Source organism: Hesperophylax consimilis, chromosome 20, assembly GCF_061612785.1.
Source record: "Hesperophylax consimilis isolate HC1 chromosome 20, BYU_Hcon_1.0, whole genome shotgun sequence".
NCBI lineage: Eukaryota > Metazoa > Arthropoda > Insecta > Trichoptera > Limnephilidae > Hesperophylax > Hesperophylax consimilis.
The window spans coordinates 27,761,811-27,783,395 of NC_142855.1; the positions used below are offsets into that span (position 1 = coordinate 27,761,811).

A 21,585-nucleotide genomic window follows, 5' to 3' on the forward strand; every position below is an offset into this window, starting at 1 on the left:
ATAATAAAATATAAAAATATTTAATCCTATCATTTATGATAAACTTGAAATTAGCATTGTACATAATAATTGAATCGAAAATATGTAGTCATAATTAGCTTAGGAAACATTTCTGCGTTTAGAGAAATATTTGTTTGACATAAAATATAAATGTATAGTGAGCTATAACTAGAGTATGAAATGTTAAGAGCAATATAAGCATAAATAATACAGTTGTCTTAATTAAAGAAGTACATGTATAAGGTAACCTAAGTGAGGTGTTCATTATGGTATTAGAAACATAATGTGTTACGCTAATCTGTAGCGGTGAATTGGTAATTTTAAATTAACTATGCAACACGTCTGTCATCGGTATGTAAATATGTGTTTTTTGGAGACAAAAAGTCGAATAACCTTGTTTATTTACATACGTATGACAAAGTGGGTTAATGTTCCTTAGTTAGGAAAGTGATACATCATCAGCTGTTTACTGTTATTGCATGAACAAAATAATAAAGAGATATTAAATAAAAGAAGTTTTCGATTATATGGTTCTCTAGAAGTAAATAGTGCCTTTTACGTCCAGAGAAGCATATTTGAAAGTACACAAAAGTACCTTGGTACATGGTTAAAAAAAAATATTAAAAAAACCATGCTCATTATATTGGTAGTCGATCACACTTGTGATGACGGTTGATGCTATTAATCGAGTAGCAATGCATATATAAATCCTATAAAGCGGTGAAAAGTTTTCATACGAACGTAGAGTTATTTTATAATTGTTATACGTTTTAAGGTGCATGAATTATGCGGTTTACATGATGATTTGTGTTCATCGTATAGAAAATGTTTCACACTGGTGAATACATAATAATTATCTAACTTAAGTTTTAGATTCTATCATTTGATAACAAAGTCAAATTTCCATCAAAAATGTGTAAATTTAATTATGTTTGATTTGCAGTATTTTTTAAGAAAAAAAGATGTATACTTTAAGAATATGGTTTGCAAGAGAAAGCTAGGCAAAATTAAGAAATTAATTTCTAATAATAATAATGAGTTATAGAAAAAATGCCAAATAGAAATGTCTTTTCGTGCTTATTCCGATCCAAATCGCTTTGGAAAATGTACTTGCCGACCTGAGCGAGTTGTCGTCTTGGTTACAGGTGTGACAGCGAAAAGTGTGTCCATAGTGACATTTTCTTCGACCGGAACGGAAGCAGGCTTGAGTCTGTCTATGGAGACGCGTTTAGGTTTGCCTCTTATTGAAATGACAAATGTTTTGTCGTTGCGCTCTTCTACCTTGTAAGGACCTTCATATGGATTCTGTAGAAGTTTTCTTACACTATCCGTTCTCAGGAATACGTGCGTGGTGACAGGTAGGTCTTTGTGTACGAAAAAATTTCTAGTACTGTGTTTGCTGGCAGGAGTCGATTTAATATGCTCGAACTTCCTTTGTAGACGTCCTACGCACGTGTCGGGTTCCTCACGGGGGGTTTCAGTGAAGAAATCGCAAGGTAGCCTTAGTGTTCCGCCATAAGTGAGTTCCGCAGGCGAACCTTTTTAGTTCTTCACGAACAGTCGCTCTCAACCCGAGCAATATGAGAGGGATATTTTGGATCCAGTTCCGGTCATCACATGTCATGAGGGATGCCTTGAGTGTGCCATGCCATCTCTCTATTATCCCGTTCGCCTGTAGGTGATACGAAGTAGTTCTGTTGTGTTTGATGCCAAACTTTTCTGCAAGTTTTTTGAAGAGACAACTCTCGAACTGACGACCATGGTCCGTGGTGATGCTGCCCGGGGTTCCGTGACGAGAGATCAAATTTAATTGTAAGTCAGCATGTGGCTCGTCACAAAAGAAAATAATTATATTCACTCGAGACGAGACAAAGGTTTTCTTTAAAGGTGGGTTAGCATGTGTCTTGTCAGATAGCTCTTCCGAGAAAATGTATATTTGCACTCGGAACATGAAAAAGGTTTTTCTCCACTGTGAGTCAGCATGTGCCTCTTTAGATGGCCCTTCCCAGAAAATGAATAGTTGCACTCGGAACACGAAAAAGGTTTTTCTCCACTGTGAGTCAGCATGTGGCGCTTCAGATTGCATTTAAGAGAACATGAATAGTTGCACTCAGAACATGAAAAAGCTTTTTCTCAACTGTGAGTCAGCATGTGGTACTTCAGTTGGCCACTTCTAGAACAAGAATAATTGCACTCGTAACATGAAAAAGGTTTTTCTCCAATGTGAGTAAGCAAGTGCCTGTTTAGATGGCCCTTCCTAGAAAATGAATAGTTGCACTCAGAACATGAAAAAGGTTTTTCACCACTGTGAGTCAGCATGTGGATCGTCAGTTGGCCCTTTCGAGAACATGAATAGTTGCACTCGGAACATGAAAAAGGTTTTTCTCCACTGTGAGTCAGCATGTGGCTTGTCAGATGGTTCTTTCGAGAACATGAATAGTTGCACTCGGAACATGAAAAAGGTTTTTCTCCACTGTGAGTTAGCATGTGGCTTGTCAGATTAGTCTTTCGAGAACATGAATAGTTGCACTCGAAATATGAAAAAGGTTTTTCACCACTGTGAGTCAGCATGTGGATCGTCAGTTGGCCCTTTCGAGAACATGAATAGTTGCACTCGGAACATGAAAAAGGTTTTTCTCCACTGTGAGTCAGCATGTGGATCGTCAGTTGGCCCTTTCGAGAACATGAATAGTTGCACTCGGAACATGAAAAAGGTTTTTCTCCACCGTGAGTTAGCATGTGGCTTGTCAGATTGTTCTTTAGAGAACATGAATAGTTGCACTCGGAACATGAAAAAGGTTTTTCACCACTGTGAGTCAGCATGTGGATCGTCAGTTGGCCTTTTAGAGAACATGAATAGTTGCACTCGGAACATGAAAAAGGTTTTTCAGCACTGTGAGTCAGTATGTGTCTCGTCATATGGCCCTTTTGAGAACATGAATAGTTGCACTCGGAACATGAAAAAGGTTTTTCACCACTGTGAGTCAGTATGTGGTTCATCAGAGTGCCCCTTTGAGAAAATGCATAGTTGCACTCAGAACATGAAAAAGGTTTTTTTCCACTGTGAGTTAGCATGGCCTAGCACCGCAGTGGGTGGGCTGGAACCAAACGCTCATCACTCCTGGACAGCCTGAACCCCAGATTCCTACCCACCCCTCATACCTTTCCTTTCCAGACCTTTCCTTTCACCTCCTACCCTTACAAAAAAAAAAATCTTTAAATTCATGAACATACAACACAACAATTTTAACATCATTACAGCGGCGAGTAGCAGGCGTCCCCGGTGCGGGCCAAAACTGTTGGTAAATTTTTCCAACATTCGCGGCCTGCACACAAATTTAAATTCCGTCCATCACCATCTTTTGTCCCAACGTCCCAACCTTCTTTTCCTATCCGAAACTCAGATAGCCGAGCCGCCAGACTCCTCCTATCTGGACTGCCCGGGCTTTACCCTCGCAAGCAAATTCCGACTGAAAGGAGGAGTCTGCCTCTATAGTCGAGCTGACGTCAACTGTGTGCGACTTTTGAGTCTGGAAAACTCCAGATTCGACGTAATGTGGGTGCGCGTCAATCTTGCCAGTACGGCAAGATTCTACGCATGTTTATACCGCTCACCGAACAATAGCGAATCAGACACTTCCGAACACTTCAAACATTTGAGCGATACTATTGATGATCTCTTGCCCCGCTACCCTTTGGCCGAGTTTATTGTTCTGGGGGACTTCAATGTTCATAACGAACCATGGTTGACGTTTTCAGGCCCAACGGACTCGGCTGGAGGACAGGCGGAATCCTTTGTTATTTGCTACGGATTAGAGCAATTGGTTCAGGAGCCTACAAGGGTTCCTGACGTCCAGACTCACCGCTCCAATCTGTTAGACCTGTGGGACTACTTTAACTCATCCCACATATGACAACATTAAAATAATTACTCCGCCACCTGAAGCCCCGGGAGAGCTAGGTACGGACGGGAACGCAACTCTCTGGCATTCCACTTTCAACTTTCGACCAAACCACCCACCACTACCACCGTCTCTGCGTTCGCATAACGTGTAAATTCATTCTCGCAAATAAATTCAACAAAGATCGCAGACCTTAATTTTTCAATCATCCGAATTCCTTGAACACTAATTTACGATACCGGCAGCCATCGTAAATTACACACCACACTGCCATACTGGTGATCCCGACGTCAACGCTGCCATACTGGTGACCCCGACGTGATAATAATATTTAGTGGACACGGTAGGTCGATCGTTGAAGCTGTAATCCTGGACAATCAAGTAAGTAACTTCCAATCTCATTAATTTCAATCTCATTTCCAACATTTTTAAGTCCAGTATTTTTATTAGAGTCTGATTGTCGAATCATAAAGCACATTTCAAAAAAATTATTGTCCCACCAATTCTGATACTTAAGTATATCAAATATACCCACTAATCTGAACCAAAAAACTCGTATATTCGAATAGTATAGTGCCAAAAAATCTCAATTTCAGTGAAACACCGCACCAGCAGCTGCAGACCAAGCATCAAATTCACCGCAGAACGCAACAATTTCTGCAGACCAACATCAATTTCATCGCAGATCAAGGATCTACCGGATTTACTACGCAGGCAGAACTCCAGTTCCGGACCTCGTAACATCCATCACAAATCAATGCCCAGTAATCAACACCAAGTAACAAACCATAATTAATCATTCATACAGTGATTTTACAGCAAAATTTCCGAATACGAACATTCTAAAATAACTTTTTAAAAAAAAAATTTTTTGCAAGTGTACAATATTGTTACATGTTTATTAAATTAAGTGACCAGACAAGTTGAACTCGTCACAGTACATTCACATTATTTACATTGTATGCACTCTAGATTAAGGGATTTTTGAAATTTTCGGATACCAATCTAACATTTTTGAATTTTAAATTTTTTTTCAAAACCTAAATTTACTGTCGTCATTGCTTTTGTTTCCTTGCTATTTCTACACATACATCTGCCTATATTATACTGCCTATTGCTTGCCGTATTATCAAAACAATATGTCATTCGAGAATAACCAGACATCGAACGAAATCCACGGTAATAATTCCACAATGGACACAACAATAAACTCTGTCTCGGTTAAACTACCCGCGTGCTGGCGCGACAACATTGCACTTTGGTTCGCACAAGCTGAAAGCCAATTTTCTAACTCAAGACTAAAGGATGATCTCACCAAGTACAACATTATTGTTGCCGCTTTGGATATGGAGACCCTCAGGACCGTAAGCGACATCGTCATCAATCCTCCTGCAGCAGACAAGTACACTCATCTCAAATCAGCACTCATCGAGAGGTTACAAGATTCGGAGGAAAAGCGACTCACTCGTCTTCTAACCGGACTACAGCTCGAGGACAGGAAGCCTTCTGGACTGCTTCGACTAATCCATGAACTCGCTGGTCCCGGGCTATCGGAGAGCCCAATCGTTCGCGTACTTTGGCTGCAAAGACTCCCGCAACACATTCAGGCCATTCTTACCGCACTACCCGACGACAATCTGTTGCAACTAGCATCCGCAGCAGACAAAATCTCGGAAGTTTATCAAAAATCTGAATGTGAAACTATGGACAATAATCATCATAATGGCATCCCGAACTCGAATCCAAACATCAGTGCTATATTACAAAATTTACAAGAACAAATTTCGGCACTCACTCTAGAAGTCAGTCGACTTAAAACAACTCGGAGAGATGATCATGGACAGGCAAACATTAATTTCGAAAACCGAAATCCCAGCACCTGCCGCGAATGGCGTCATCCATCGACATCATACCCAAATTCCGCGCACCGACCTCGTTCCAGGTCACGTGGTAGACCGTTACACACCAATAATACAACACACGGCTACTGCAGTTACCATGCAAAATTCGGTAACAAATCACATAATTGCATCAAACCATGTACATTTATTAATAATAAGTCAAGAAACGACAATGGAAAACCCGCAGTAGGGACGTGCGATTTTCCTCAAAAAACTTATCGTCTTTTCATTCACGAACTTGTGACGCGACAGAAATTTTTAATTGACACTGGTGCTGACGTATCTGTTCTCCCAAGATCAAGCTGGAACACGACCAATACGGTCACCACAGATACATGCCCCACCACATTATACAGTGCTAGTGGGAAACATATAAAAACATACGGTACAAAAACCATAAACCTCCAATTTGGCCTCCGCCGCGATATGAAGTGGAAGTTCATCATCGCAGACGTCTCGAAAGCCATTTTAGGAGCAGATTTCTTACACTTCTTCAACTTAAGCGTCAACTTGAAGAAAGGAACCCTAACGGACCAGTCAACAGGATTGCAGATTAGAGGAGCTTCGCTGCAAGGACCCTCATCTGGCATTTCAACGCTATCTTCAAGTCAAAAATACCGGGACATCCTACAAAAATACCCAACACTGACTCGACCCAACATCAAGAGTCAAGACGTTCCGAGTCACAACGTCACTCACGTCATAGAAACCAAGGGACCGCCGGTAACTGAACGAGCCCGCAGGATGGCACCAGCACTGCTTGAAGCCGCAAAGAAGGAATTTAGATTTATGATGGAGCAAGGGATTTGCAGGCCATCCAAAAGTAGCTGGGCGAGCCCACTACACATGGTGAAAAAATCCAACGGGGAATGGCGCCCTTGCGGCGATTATAGGCGTTTAAACGCAATAACAACGCCAGATAAATTTCCGATACCACAGCTCCACGACTTCGCACACAAATTAAATAAGGCGAAAATTTTCTCTACAATTGACCTAGTGCGCGCCTACAATCAAATCCCAGTCGACGAGGCGGACATACCGAAAACCGCAATAATAACACCGTTTGGCTTATACGAATTTACATCGATGCAGTTCGGACTATCTAACGCAGCCCAAATCTTCCAAAGATTTATGCACGCTGTAACAAGAGATTTAGAATCATGTTTCTTGTATATAGATGACATTTTAATTGTATCGGAAAACGAGCAAGAACATCTAAAACATTTAGATGCCCTTTTCCAACGCCTCACAGAAAACAACCTGATAATAAACCTCAACAAATGCAAATTTGGTCTACCAGCCGTTGATTTTCTAGGACACACAATATCACCGGACGGTATCACTCCCATCAAGGAGAAGGTGAAAACGATTGAAGATTTTCCACTTCCCAAAACAATGCAAGGTTTAAGACGTTTTCTTGGAATGTTGAACTACTACAGGAGATTTTTGAAGAACTCAATCAGCACCCAGATTAAACTCTTCAACTTCACAGCAGGCTACAGGAAAAATGACAAAAGAACCCTCACTTGGACTCCGGAATTGACAGCTGCGTTTGAGTAATGCAAAAATCAGCTGGCAAATGCCACCCTCCTCGCGCACCCGGATCCCCAGGCGAAAATCGCCATAATGGTCGACGCGTCTGATTTGGCAATCGGCGCATCCCTCCAACAGTTCAAAGGTGATGCATGGCAACCTTTAGGATTTTTCTCCCGTAAATTTACACCCGCTCAATGTAAATATAGCACGTTCGACCGGGAGTTAACAGCATTATTCGAAGCAATCAAATATTTTAGAAATGAAATAGAGGGTAGAAATTTCACAGTCTACACCGATCACAAACCGATTACGTTTGCGTTCAGCAAGAAACGCGCTTCAAGCTCACCGCGACAAGAAAGACAACTAGATTTCATTTCACAGTTCACCACCGACGTTAAACACATCTCCGGTCATCTCAACACCGTAGCAGATACGCTGTCTCGAATAGAAGAGATAAACAGCCCCTCTGCTATTGATTACAGACGTATGGGGATAGAGCAGAGTCACGACGACGATCTTATTAAGGCGCATGAGGACTCCTCCCTTGTCTTGCGGAAAATGATAATTCCCGACACGGACGAATTATTATGGTGCGACATCTCCACCGGTCGTGTGAGACCCTTTGTTCCTCGAGACATGAGAGAACAAGTAATAGCCAACGTACACAACGTATGCCACCCAGGCGCCTCCGGCACCTCCAACAGCATACGTCAGAGATTCGTCTGGCCCAAGATGGCAAAGGAAATCAAAACCTTCGTCAAACAGTGTGTCGCTTGCCAGAAAGCCAAAGTATCACGACACACAACTGCACCCACAGCGACATTTATCCTGCCCGAGGATCGATTCAGAAACGTCCACATTGACTTGGTTGGCCCTCTACCAGCTTGCAATGAGTACAAATACCTCCTAAAAATGATTGACAGGTACACTCGCTGGCCAGAAGCAGTGCCATTAAAAGATATGTCCGCAGAAAACGTAGCTACAGCCTTAATGTCACAATGGATAGCTCGACACGGCGTTCCAGACACAATCACCACAGACCAAGGACGACAATTTGAATCCTGTCTTTTTAGGAGCCTCACTCGAAAATTCGGTATCAAACATAACCGAACCACCGCCTACCACCCGCAATCTAACGGAATTATTGAAAGGTGGCACAGGACCCTTAAAGCATCTCTGATGGCGCGTGATAACTCGGACTGGTTGGAAAATCTCCCGATCATCCTACTCGGTTTGAGATCAACAGTCCGCGAAGACATAAAATGCTCACCCGCCGAAATCACGTACGGAAGAACACTTAGGCTACCATCTGAATTCTTCACCACAACCCACCGCGAAGAACCCGACACCTACGTCGGACGCCTACAAAAAAGGTTTGATGAGATGAAACCCACTCCCGCTAGTAACCACAGCGCTGGAAAATTTTTCATCCACAAGGATTTACCACATTCATCACAAGTTTTCCTACGCACCGACGCCGTAAGGAAACCACTTCAAAACCCCTACGAAGGACCTTTCGAAGTCAAAGAACGTGACGATAAAACTTATGTTATCATGGTCAACGGTAAACCAAAAAGAGTCTCAATAGATCGACTGAAACCTGCATTCTTTCAAAGCACAGAAGAAATTCCATCAAGAGGAACCGTCACACAGCCTCCAATAACAAAAATGACAACTCGATCCGGAAGACATGTTCATTTCCCGGACAGATATCAAGCGCAGTAATAATTTGGCAATACCACAATTAAGGCACAGTAATTAGCAAAAAAAACTAACCAGAAACCTTATATTGACGTATCCAGAAATTTCATAAATTAATTGTAGCTATCATATCGCAAATGTCAGACAATCTAATAAATTACTGTTACTAAAACAAAAAAAAAAAACAATATAAAATTTACTATCAATAATACGCATAGGTATATAAGCATCCTAGAATAAAATCTTTATTATGTAAATATTCACAATACTATGTACTACGTCAAAAGTGCATTAATAAAAACAACAATAGAACTGTCATAACAAGCTATTTTAAATCATTGTAAACAATCATAGTATACACAGGTAGCTCACTACTACGCTAAGTACATTGCGACTAGCGCTCGCCGTTCTTCAATAATTATGTTACCTGTATATCATTTATGTACCTAGTTACTACGGCGAATAAAAATTCGTACGGCCACAGTTACTATGCAACGGCGGCATGGAGCCACTATTATTATTACTTTGTTATTACTTTCCTGTCGCTAACCGAGCGCAATATTATCACAACATTATGTACCTTAGATTATAAATGGACTTGTGTTTTTATAAATTATGATTGACATTGTAAAATATTCATTGTTGTAATTATGTTCTATATGCCTTTGTATCGCGTAGAGACGCTGGGGGGGAGGTATGTGGGACTACTTTAACTCATCCCACATATGACAACATTAAAAGACCTATTCTTAACTACTGTGCCACACGGTTATAAGATTGACGTCACAGCGCCTCTGGGATCATCCGACCACTGCCTAGTGACGACATCAATTCCCGTTAACCTCAGACCAACCAATGAGAGGCTGAGGAGAAAAGTGTGGCACTATAGGTCAGCAGATTGGTTCGGTATGCGGGCCCATTTCAACGCTTTTCCGTGGTCAGCTGTTTGTTTTCGGACTTCGGACCCTTCAAGATGTGCCCAGGAGATTGGTGAAGTCATCAAATCGGCGATGGATGGCTTCATACAATTGACTACTAAAGAAACTGGTGTGGGCTCAAAGCCGGGGTTCAGTCGACAATGCTCCGAAGCAGTTCGACGAAAAAACGCGGCTTACCGAGCCTACAGCACATCTCGAACGCCCGAAAGCAGATCAGCATACAACAAATCGGCAAAGGAATGCATGAGAATCATTAAGAGATCAAAATTCGAACACGACCTGCAGATCAGCAAAAAGCTGGCTGCCTGCCCGCATGGCCGCAGAGCATTCTGGTCGCTTGCGGGCTCAATAGGTCGAAATTTTCGCAAACCCAGTTTGCCACCTCTTACCAGACCTGACGGCTCAATAGCAAACACCGCCACCAAAAAGGCTAACCTATTAGGGAATATGTTTGCGGAAAACTCAACCCTCAACGACGGAGGTGCTGTTCCGCCGTCGGTTCCTCACTGCGGCTTCTATATGAAAAAGCTGAGGATCCGGCATCGGGATGTACTCCACGTCATACGTGGGCTCGATGTTAACAAAGCTAGTGGACCTGATGGAATACCTGCCCTGGTATTGCAGAGGTGTGCTGCGGAAATAGTTCCAGTTTTGACAAAGCTCTTCAAAATGTCCCTGAAGTGTGGCACTGTGCCTTCTGGTTGGAAAAAAGCGGTCGTTCACCCTATTCCCAAGAAAGGTGACCGCTCCAACCCGGTCAACTACCGCCCCATAGCGATCACATCAGTTCTGTCCAAAGTGATGGAACGTGTGATCAACGACAAACTGCTCACATACCTCGAGAAGAACAAAATTATCAACGACCGTCAATACGGATTCCAGCGGAACCGCTCGTGCGGTGATCTTCTCGCGTATGTGACGCATGTTTGGGGGCGGTGCCTGGAACGTCACGGTGAGACCCAAACGGTCGCACTAGACATATCCAAGGCCTTTGACCGGGTCTGGCACCGAGGACTTGTCAACAAATTGCCTTCTTACGGACTTCCCTCATCCCTGTGTACGTGGATTGCTGACTTTTTAAGGGATAGGTCGATTCAGGCGGTTGCTGACGGTTTCACCTCTTCCTCGCACTCCATAAATTCTGGCGTCCCACAGGGATCGGTTCTGTCTCCGACTTTGTTTTTGTTGCACATCAATGACCTTTTGACATGTGCACCGATTCATTGTTACGCGGATGACAGTACAGTTCATGATAGCTTTTTGTTTGACAAGCCCCCAAAGGGCACACAAACTCCAACGGCTCGGAGGGCTTTGAAGCAGAGAATGGACGGTTATCTCGAGAGTATTTCCTCCTGGGGTAAAAATAATCTCGTCGAATTTAATGTTTCAAAGACCCAATCCTGTCTGATTACGTCTAAAAGGGATCCAAATGATAATCTAGTCTCCTTCAACGGAAGCAATCTTCCGGAGAGGCCTTCCATTGATATGCTCGGTATAACTATACGTGACCAGCTCAGGTACGGGGGCTCCATCGAAGCCAGAGTAAAGTTGGCCTCTCAGAAGCTGGGCGTACTGTACAGGGCCCGCAGATACTTTAATAATACACAACTGCTGACCCTGTACAAATCGCAAGTGCAAGTGCAAGTACTGTCGAATTTGGCAGCCATCTCTGGTCCGGAGCCCCTAAATACCAAAAAAAAACCCTTGACTCTGTGCAGAAACGGGCGGTCCGTTTGATAGATTCCCCAATCTTAACAAACGGACTGCAATCTTTAGAGCACAGGCGTCAGGTAGGTATGCTGTCCTTGTTCTATCGGTATTACAATGGAAGATGCTCTGAGGAACTAGCGTCATTGATCCCTTCGGCACCGGTGCGTAGTTGGGATACACGCCAAACGCGCGCCGAACATTTGTACACAACATGAGAACGGGTCGCTTCTACGATTCGTTCTTAAGTTCAACAGCTCGGCTGTGGAACGAACTGCCGGCTTCTGTGTTTCCTCCCTCCAACAACATGGGACTCTTCAAGACCCATGTTCACTCCTTCCTCTCTACAAAAAGACCCTCCACACAGCATCCCCAAAGATGACATAGGCCCTGAGGGAAATTATTTTCTTCAGGGCCTCCTGTGTGGAGTTATTATAAAAAAAATAAAAAAAATAATAATAAAATAAAAGTAAAAATAAATGGTTCTCGACTAGAAATTTGGAGGTCGCGGGAAAAAATCCCAGCGTGACCAAGCAAATTTTATTAAATTGATTCATGGTAATTCACAATATATTCTTATGGCACGTCCCTGAGTGGGAGATACTCTCGGTTTCAACTTGGTGTAATATGAAGAATTCATCATTTAAACATTGATTGAAATGACGAGATCTGAACAGCCGGGCACTTCCCACCTTTCACCTCCCTATATCCATCCCGTCCTTTATACTTCATCCACACAACATAAATTTACGCCAAGAGGTTGAGAGTTCAAGAGTTGGGACACGTGTGGGGTATTCACAAAAGTAAAGAAAAATTATTAAGTTTATCTAATGTTATAGTTTGGCTGTTTCTGGCAAAAATATATAATGATGAAAACTAAAATAACTACCGCTAAAGAGGACAGCGTTAATAAACACATGGCGACAGCGTTAATAAACACTGTCGCCATGGCAATCCAAAATGGACTTGGATTAACATACAATTTATTTAACATAAGCAATGCAACTAACTGGCTGTCTGAGTACTCTCCGCATATTGCAAACATTCCTTCTTTACATTTGGGAGGTCGAAATCCATATACGTGTACGGCATTTCATCTCCGCCTTCTTCCTGGGGCCCTGGTTCCGTTTTGATAGAAACAGTTTCTGGATTTACTAGATCCATGGCACCGCTGTCGCAGGGTTTGGTAATTGGTAAACGACCAAACATATATATACCTGAAACAAACATAGTTGTGACGTAATCCAATGAGCTAAATATTTTGTTTGCTTGGAATATTCTGTCAAAAAAAATGATATCTTATATGAAACTGACATTTGAAATAAGTGATACATATTGTGACTATCTTGACCTTGAAGTTGACACTTCATTTCTGTTGATTTATACGATAATTTAAATGCTTTCGTAAAACTTTTTTTAAAAAGGTTGAGGTCTAACTGATAGTTTAAACATTCCTCAAATAAAATGCCAATGGAGTCCATAACATAGATGCACCGATGGGCGTATGTTAAGATTGCTCGCATTCGATAGCCAAATCCCGTAGCCAAAGTTAAAGAACAGTGTTCGATTTGGAATAACGGCCGCTATCAAAATGATTATAGGAATTAATATAAGCATCAGTTCTTACCAGTAACTATCACAAGCCTTTCATGATAAATTTAACTGCGTGGGTAAAACAGTTAAAGGAATATTAAATAGAAACAAGTTGAAACTTGAAGTAATTTAGTTTTACATAGACAATAATAATGTCGTAGACAAGTACTGTTCCATTTGCTGAATTGCCTTAACTAATTTTAACCATAAGCCTAAGGATGAAAAAAAATACCCACGGGTTCATTCATTATTCCTCTTTGGCGGCTAAGAAATGCATTCATTATGCAATTAAGTGAGGGTGGTTGGTTCCAGCCATTGCCTGTCTTAAGTTAAAACAGACCGGCTGTGATCTAGTGTGCATGTAATAGGAACATTTGTATGAAAGAAACGCGATTCCGTTATGTATCTGATTCATTAATAAGTATTGGAAGATTCGAAACTTTGGTTACAGGTTAATAAAACAAATAAATTGTTTTCTAATTGGGCGGGTAAACTTACCATTTTATGACAGAATAGAACCAATTCTCTTTCACGGGAAAATAATATTTTGGCCCTATCGCATTCAATCTCCCAATATTAATATTTTCCTTTACGTGAACGTTGGTTAATTAATTGAAATTGCAACACTGAGATTTCATCTCAAACACAAAATTATTACCTTGATTCTGTAATTTCTTTGGTAAAGCCCGTCGCCAACTAGTTGTCACTAATTTGTTGGTTGTGAGATTTTGCGTTTACTAGTTTCGTCTTATTGTAAATCTTCGGAGAAAACATTTACACCTCTCGAGGAATCCATCAACCTCGAAAGTTGAAGTAAAACAGATATCCCCATAAATATACCACTCTCTAGATCGATATCTTCGGGCTTTTTGTATCCAACAGAATTATAAGGTACTTAACCACAGATATACAAGCAGTACTTACCTTGCGGAGCGGAGTAGTAGACAAGGTAGAAAAAACTCAAGTTCATATAAAAATAAGATGCAACCATAGACAATATAATTGCTCTCGGCCTACTCCATTCGTTCCATTCATTCAGTCCAAAAAACTATTTTAAAAATAAAAATATACTTTTACAGTGTATTTCCTCAAGATGAAACTTGTTAATCTAAGAAGAAGAAACCCAAAATGACAAGAAATTTGCAAAAACACTGAAGAAAATTTTCAAAAAATGATTGTCCGACAGTACGATGAATTCCGGCATTTTTCTGACTATTTTGAACTCATGGTTACATATGTTTAAAAATCTTTAATTTCACCAAAACAATAAGATAATACAGGATAACACTAATCAATAACATGAATAAATTGTTCGATATAATAAATAACATTTATACGTTGTGGAGGAAGACAAATACCAAGTATGAAGCATTGTTTAACAAAAAACCGAACGAATAACCTAAAAACTGTCAAATTCACTAAACTTGAACTTACGTAGGTAGGTTGAATATATGTTTGTTACTCGCTAACACTATTCTGGCTTATATTGAATTTTTATCACGAACAACTTTAACACGCAATACTTTCGAGGCGAAATGATAGTATTTTGGCAACAAATGACAACCCGCGTGTATAAATAAACCGCTCTCATTTTGTTTGAATGATTTGAAAAAAGTCTAACGACAAAATTCCGTAATCTCTATCTGTTACACGAGTCATTATTTATTATTATTACACGCCCTAATGGGCTTTTACACACTACAAAGTTTAATAGTAGAGTATCACAGTTATTATAGATTCTACAAAATTAAAACAATAAAGGAAACATAATACAACGAAAAAAGAAAAAAAAAATTAAATGTTACAACAAAAGCATATAATAAAATAAGATACATTAGTATAAATGATAAGAAGTCTCACATAAATAGATATTCAAAATAAAAATAAAAATATATATATTGCGGAAATTATAGATGTCTATTTGTGTCTCGATTCATAAAAGAATTGAAATAAACAATATTTATATTGATATTTTTAAGATGAAATATATCTCCCAGATCAGAGTATTTATTTCCGAGACTGTGAAGTCTTGGAATTGGGGAATTTTGATAAGACAGTGTTCTGGTGTTGTAAAAATAAAAGGGTAGTAAATTTCGGCAATATCTTTTGGGTATGTGGATGTTGATTAATTGGAGTAACTCAGGACAGTCAATTTTGTAATGAAGTATTTTATGTAGTACTATTAAATCTGTGTTTATTCTTCTCTCAGAAAGTTTTAATAGGGACAATTTATCTAGTAAGTAGTTATAATCAATGTTTTCTACTGGAATATGCAATTTATAGTTTATATACTTCAGGAACTTATGTTGAATCTTTTCAATATTATCGGAATGTATATTGTAAAAGGGAGACCATAACGTAGAGTTATACTCTACTTGGCATCTAAAAAGGGTTTTGTACAATATGATAAATGTGCCTAAATTATTGAAGTCTTTGGAAATTCTCAAAACAAATCCAAGAGTCTTAAGAGCTTTATTGATAATGTTATTAATATGATACACAAAAGTTAGTTTGCTATCGAACAATATACCTAGGTCAATAATTTCACTGACGCAATTTAAGTTTTTATCATTTAATATAGGTATATTGAAAAAATATTGGATTATTTATTCTGTAAAAATTAATGAACTGACATTTCTTTATGTTCAATGCAAGTTTGTTGATAGAGCACCATTCAAAAAGATTTCTCAAATTAGTTTGTAATATAATGCAATCATTTATGTTATTAATCTCTTTATAAAGTTTCAAATCATCAGCAAAAAGTAATACTTTTATGTTAGTAAATATATCAACAATGTCATTTATGAATATAATAAACAAAATGGGCCCTAAATGAGAGCCTTGTGGCTATAAATGTGTAAAAATTTGTGCCATTTATTTTCACACTAAGACTTCTTTTGGACAAATAACTAATAAACCAATTTAATAAACTACCATAAACTCCAAGTGTGGCTAATTTATTAATTAATATTTTGTGACACACCTTATCAAAGGCCTTGCTAAAGTCAGTGTATATTGAGTCAACCTGGCATCTGTTTGCTAAAGAATTGGATATGAAGTTTTCGTATATTAGTAAATTAGTTAAAGTAGATTTATTTGAACAAAAGCCATGTTGGTAGGAAGTTATAATTTTTTGTATGTTGGAAGTTATCTTGGAGAGTACAATTTTTTCAAAAAGTTTGGGTATCGCTGATTGGATGCATATCGGTCTATAATTTGTAATGTCCGTTTTGTCCCCTTTTTTAAAAATGGGTGTAAGAAAACTGTGTTTCCATGTATCAGGGAAACAACCTGTTTCTAGAGACTGATTAAAATTAGGAAAAGAGGAACAGTTAGGCCGTTTAAACATTCCTTAATTAACACCGGTGGAATATTATCAGGTCCAGCATGTTTTCTAACATCTAACAAATTTACATGCTTTTTGATATCATTAATTTCTATGCGTATTTCAGATATATCCAGACTAAGATTTGGTGAGAATTGGGGAATTTCGTTGCTAGGTATATCCTCTTCATATACAGACTTAAAATAATCGGCGAATAAGTTTACAATGTTTTCATCATTACAACCAATTTTCCCATTGAAGTTCATACAAGGAGGAATACCCAAGTTATTATGGTAGAGAGCGAGAGATCAAACCAATCCTTCTGCTCTAACCAATGAGATCTGAGCTTTAAGCCATATTATTCGTTTTCTATAAAAATAATGAGGTGGGCGTGGCGGTTTCAAAAGAGTTTCACGGCCAAAGCTGAAGGAAATGCCCCTGGTGACAACTAGTTAGCGACAGGCTTTTCCATCGAAACTAAAGAATTAAGATTAAAAAATTTAAATTGAAATGACACCTCAGTGTTGCCATTTCAATTATTGAACAAGCGTACACGCCTCGGAAAACAATAATGTTGACAGAAAGAATGCGCTAGAGCTTAGTTAATAAATATATCACAGAAAACATTTATTACGAAGCTGACTTGTTTCTATACAGTTATAAAAGACTAATTTTTCCCGCCCCATCATACAATAACCTGTGTTATATAAATCTGTAACTAGAGTTTCTCATCTTCTTATACTAATTATATTCATCGTAACAGAATTGCGTTTTTTATATAAATTTTCCTTTTTTATGCAGACTAGATCATGCCTGGTCTGTTGTAACTTACAAGAATCTATGGCCAAAGCCAACCACCTTTGTTCTAAATGCAAAATCAATTCAGATTTTGGCCGCCAGAGAGCAATAATTATTAACGAACCCGTGAGTATTTTTTTGCATAAATCGGTTTTTTATTAAATATACCAGTGTTAATGCCGATATCATAATGCTTGTCTATGTAAAACTAATCTACCTTTTTGACATATTTGACTTTCTTCGTCGCCAGTCGTTTCACAGTCTCTAATTATACTTTGTATCCCTTACACTGCGTGGGTTACGTAGTTGAATTTATCATCCCATACTTGTGATAGTTTCTGGTGAGTACTAATGCTTTTATCAATCACCCTTATCATTTTCGCAACGGCAGTTATTACAAAATCAGATTGGTCGACCACTGTTCTTTAATATTGGCTATGTGATGCTCAAATGCACAACTGCACTGTCTCTAACGCAACCTAGCTTAACTTTCGCGATTCGGTACACCTTTGTTAGGGAATCCATTGGCGTTTTGTTTGAAGAACGCTTAAGCTGTCAATTTTACGTCTGCCTATTAAAATATAAATGTTTCGAAAGCATTTATAATGTAAAATTTTATTTTGAACTTCCGTTTGTACTACGCTTTAAAAAAACTAACATTTGATTCAACTTATTTACAATAAACAAATACTATTTGCATGTACGATTATGAAAAAGATTGATATTCAATATTATTTTCCTGAATAATAATAAACGCGAAAATTTGCCAACTGACGCACCATTTTGACAGAACAATAACATGAAGTTTGCGCATATTTCGCACTTGTTTGTAGAAACTGCTAACTGATGATAAACCATTTTTCGTAATGTAGGTACATGTTTAATTTATTTATACGATAAAAAATAACTTAAATAAAAACCCCGTTATTTTTTAAAATAAGTGTATTGAGGCAAGTTTTTTACCGAATATTTTTGTAAATAAAAAAAAATAACCTAGCCCTCCTTACCGGATCTAACCAAACCTAAAATATATTCACTTATCCCAACCTAAACTAACCTTTACTAATCTAACCCAACCTAACCGTTCATTACATTATAGACACGGGCGGGTTTATTACATTAGAACAGATTTTCCCGACCCATTTTCCACGACACCAGTTCCTTACGACACGTAATGAACTCAACTTAGAACTAAAGTAGGGTTTAACGAAGTTCTTAAAAGATGGTGTAAATGTCGTCGCAAAAAGGCAAAATATCACAACCAACAAATAAGTTACAGGAAGGTTTGCGGGAGGTTTTTTTAATAGAAACTACAGAATTAAGATAATAATATCGGATAATCAATTAACCCGTCTGAAACTTTTTGCATCTTTTTGTCAAAATAAATATGCAAACATAAAGGTAGATCACACTTAGCCCGCGCCACGCCACGCAACGTGGGTCGACGTCACCATTTCCAATGGAAATATACATTTATAATATACAATATTTAATTATAATATTATAATAATATTTAATATACAATATACATTTTATATGGAAATGGATGCTTCATAATCACACTTGACATAAACCCTGAGGGAAATTATTTTCTTCAGGGCCTCCTGTGTGGAGTTAATATTTAAAAAAAAAATAAAAAAACACTAGGCAATACTCTACCAGCATTAATCAGTTTTGTCGCTCGATAAAAAAAAATGGGTGACGAACAGTTCACTGAAACTATTAGCCAAATAATGAATGACAATCACACCTTAGACAAACTGCCAGTCTTTCTCTGGTACCAATTGACTTTTGAAGACGTGTTTTGTTTCCTGAAATGACGTTCAATAATGCTGTGAAGCTCTTCAAATGCCACTTTGCTAATACGGAAGTACATGAAGAATATTTCCTTATCTGATTCTAGTTCCTTCACTAAAGTATGGAACTCTCCCAACATTTTTCTTTTTTTGTTAATGTTGTGGACCCAAATACTTCTTCTCGCTATTTTATTTTTCTTTTTACGAGAATATTGATTTAATAATAATACTCGTAGTAAATCATCTTTAAAATCGCTTTCAGAAGACATGGCAAAGCTATCGTCTGCTGAGAAGAGAATCACATAAACATAACTGAAAAAGTAAATGTCAAATCCACTTAATAAAAGTTTATAAAATAAAATAAAGGAATAAAAGTTCTCGATGTTAGACAACTGTATATTAGAAAGATTATATTACTTGCACAAAAACATCGTCAGCACTTTCCTTCCATCGACCACCTTCACGACACCCGACTTTCAAGGAATAATCCAATTGTCCCAATAAAAACCTCGACGTCCCTTGAACAACGGCATTTCTCGTACTTAGGACCTAAATTATTTAATATAATTTCTAATGCTTGGAAAACGAAAAGTACAAATGTTTTGCGCAAATTGGTCAACGACTGGCTCCTTGATTTAGGGAGGGAGGGTAAAAAGTGAAGGTTTATAAATCAATAGATAATCTCATTGTAAAAAATTATAAAAATATATATGCGCATTATTGTCATACATAATTTTTTAAAGACCATTCAATAGAAAAACACATTTTTATCACCTCTGAACACAACTGTCTATTCTGTATTAATCTTTACTTTATTTACCAATGCTATCAATTATTTTCTAATCACCCAACTATATTATAAGCTTATACACTTCCCAATTTTTCTACCTTACAACTCCTGCGGTGAGATGTCTTTTTATTAACACTGTTTCGTGACGATGTATTGTTTTGACACTTTTTCCGCTCCAACCAATAAGGAGGCTAGGATGCAAATTTATCAGTTTGTCTCTGCGCAGTGTGGCTTTGAGTTTACTGAGCTGCCCGCGCCTGCGCCTTAACGAAACCAGGATCGAATGACAGTTAACGACTTTTACCGTGTACCGTACCGATATGTGCAATCCTCTCCAGGTGCATGTGAATTCCTCCACCAACGAGCGCTCACCGAAAACCGTAAGTTTACATTGCGAGTAGTTTACATTGTTTGGTGTGCGATCTAAGTGTTAATTCACATCGGCACACACCTGCCGAGATTATTCTAATTATAACCTCACCCATGTGTTGATGGTCCACGCGGCTATCGCACAACTATTATCTGGCTGTTATTTACTTTACCGGTTTTGTTTTATATTAAGTGCTAAATTATGATATGAACTAAACTTTTCAATTTGACTGGCCTAAAACAGTATCCATTCCTAGTTGACTAGTCAAAGTTTCCGCATGTTTTATTTGCATGATTTTTATGGGAATAAATTTATCATTATTATTAACTGACGCGCCATAAGGTGGTACGTGCACGCGTACGTACGTGGGCCAGTGTAAACACCGACAAGGGCGACAAGAACGTTGCGCCGCGTTACGTTGCGTGGCGCGGGCTAAGTGTGATTCTGCTGATGTCATAATACTTGTCTATGACTTCATTATTGTCTTTGTAAAACTAACCTAATTTGTTGACTCATCCTTTTGTCATCGCCAGTCGTATCACCCGGTTTTTACTCTCTAATTCTACATTTTATCCCTTACAGTGTTTAACCCACGAAGTTCAATTTATCTTCCCATACTTGTGATTTTTATAAGTGAGTTCTAATGCTTTTAATAATTACTCTAATTATTTCGGTAGTGGCCCTAAAGGCCCGTTTATAATAGGAATAAGCGGTAAGAATAAGCTGTAAACCCCTAGGCCGTAGGTGTTGGAATATAGGAAACCTGTGTATCCGTTTATAATAGATGGCAATAATCTCTTATTTTTTTCCATAACCGAAAAGATGGTCGAACTTTATCTTTTACGGTTACGGATCACAGAAAGCTGAGATATATACCGAGATTTATGTATTTTCGATCGATACTCTATGGTATCAACTATTTGACAAGAGTGGTTTATTTATGTATTTGACTATCGTTTTCTTACTTTTATGATTAATGGGACGCACACTCCAACGTCGTTTTTTCCTTATTTTTTTCGTCAGCTGTGCGTCTCTTATTGCAGCGTATGCTAGCCCCAGAATTGACAAAAACATTCCACATGCAACAATATCTGATGAATCCATCGTTTCAATATTTATTTATATAAAACAATATTAATTTTATAAGATGGAGGAAGAATATACTCTCGGTTGACAGTTGAAATAGACAAGTGACAGTGGCATAGTCACTTCTATGGACGTATTCTAT

General features: G+C 38.6%; 1 protein-coding gene across 1 annotated transcript; it reads left to right on the forward strand.

Annotated features, from left to right (window-relative positions):
- Positions 1-5,095: 5,095 nt before the first annotated feature.
- Positions 5,096-6,165, forward strand: LOC149414483 (uncharacterized). Its single transcript, XM_089644194.1, has 2 exons — positions 5,096-5,467; positions 6,100-6,165. Exons 1-2 carry the CDS (start codon positions 5,096-5,098, stop codon positions 6,163-6,165), a joined length of 438 nt encoding a protein of 145 aa, XP_089500320.1.
- The last annotated feature ends 15,420 nt before the right edge of the window (positions 6,166-21,585 follow it).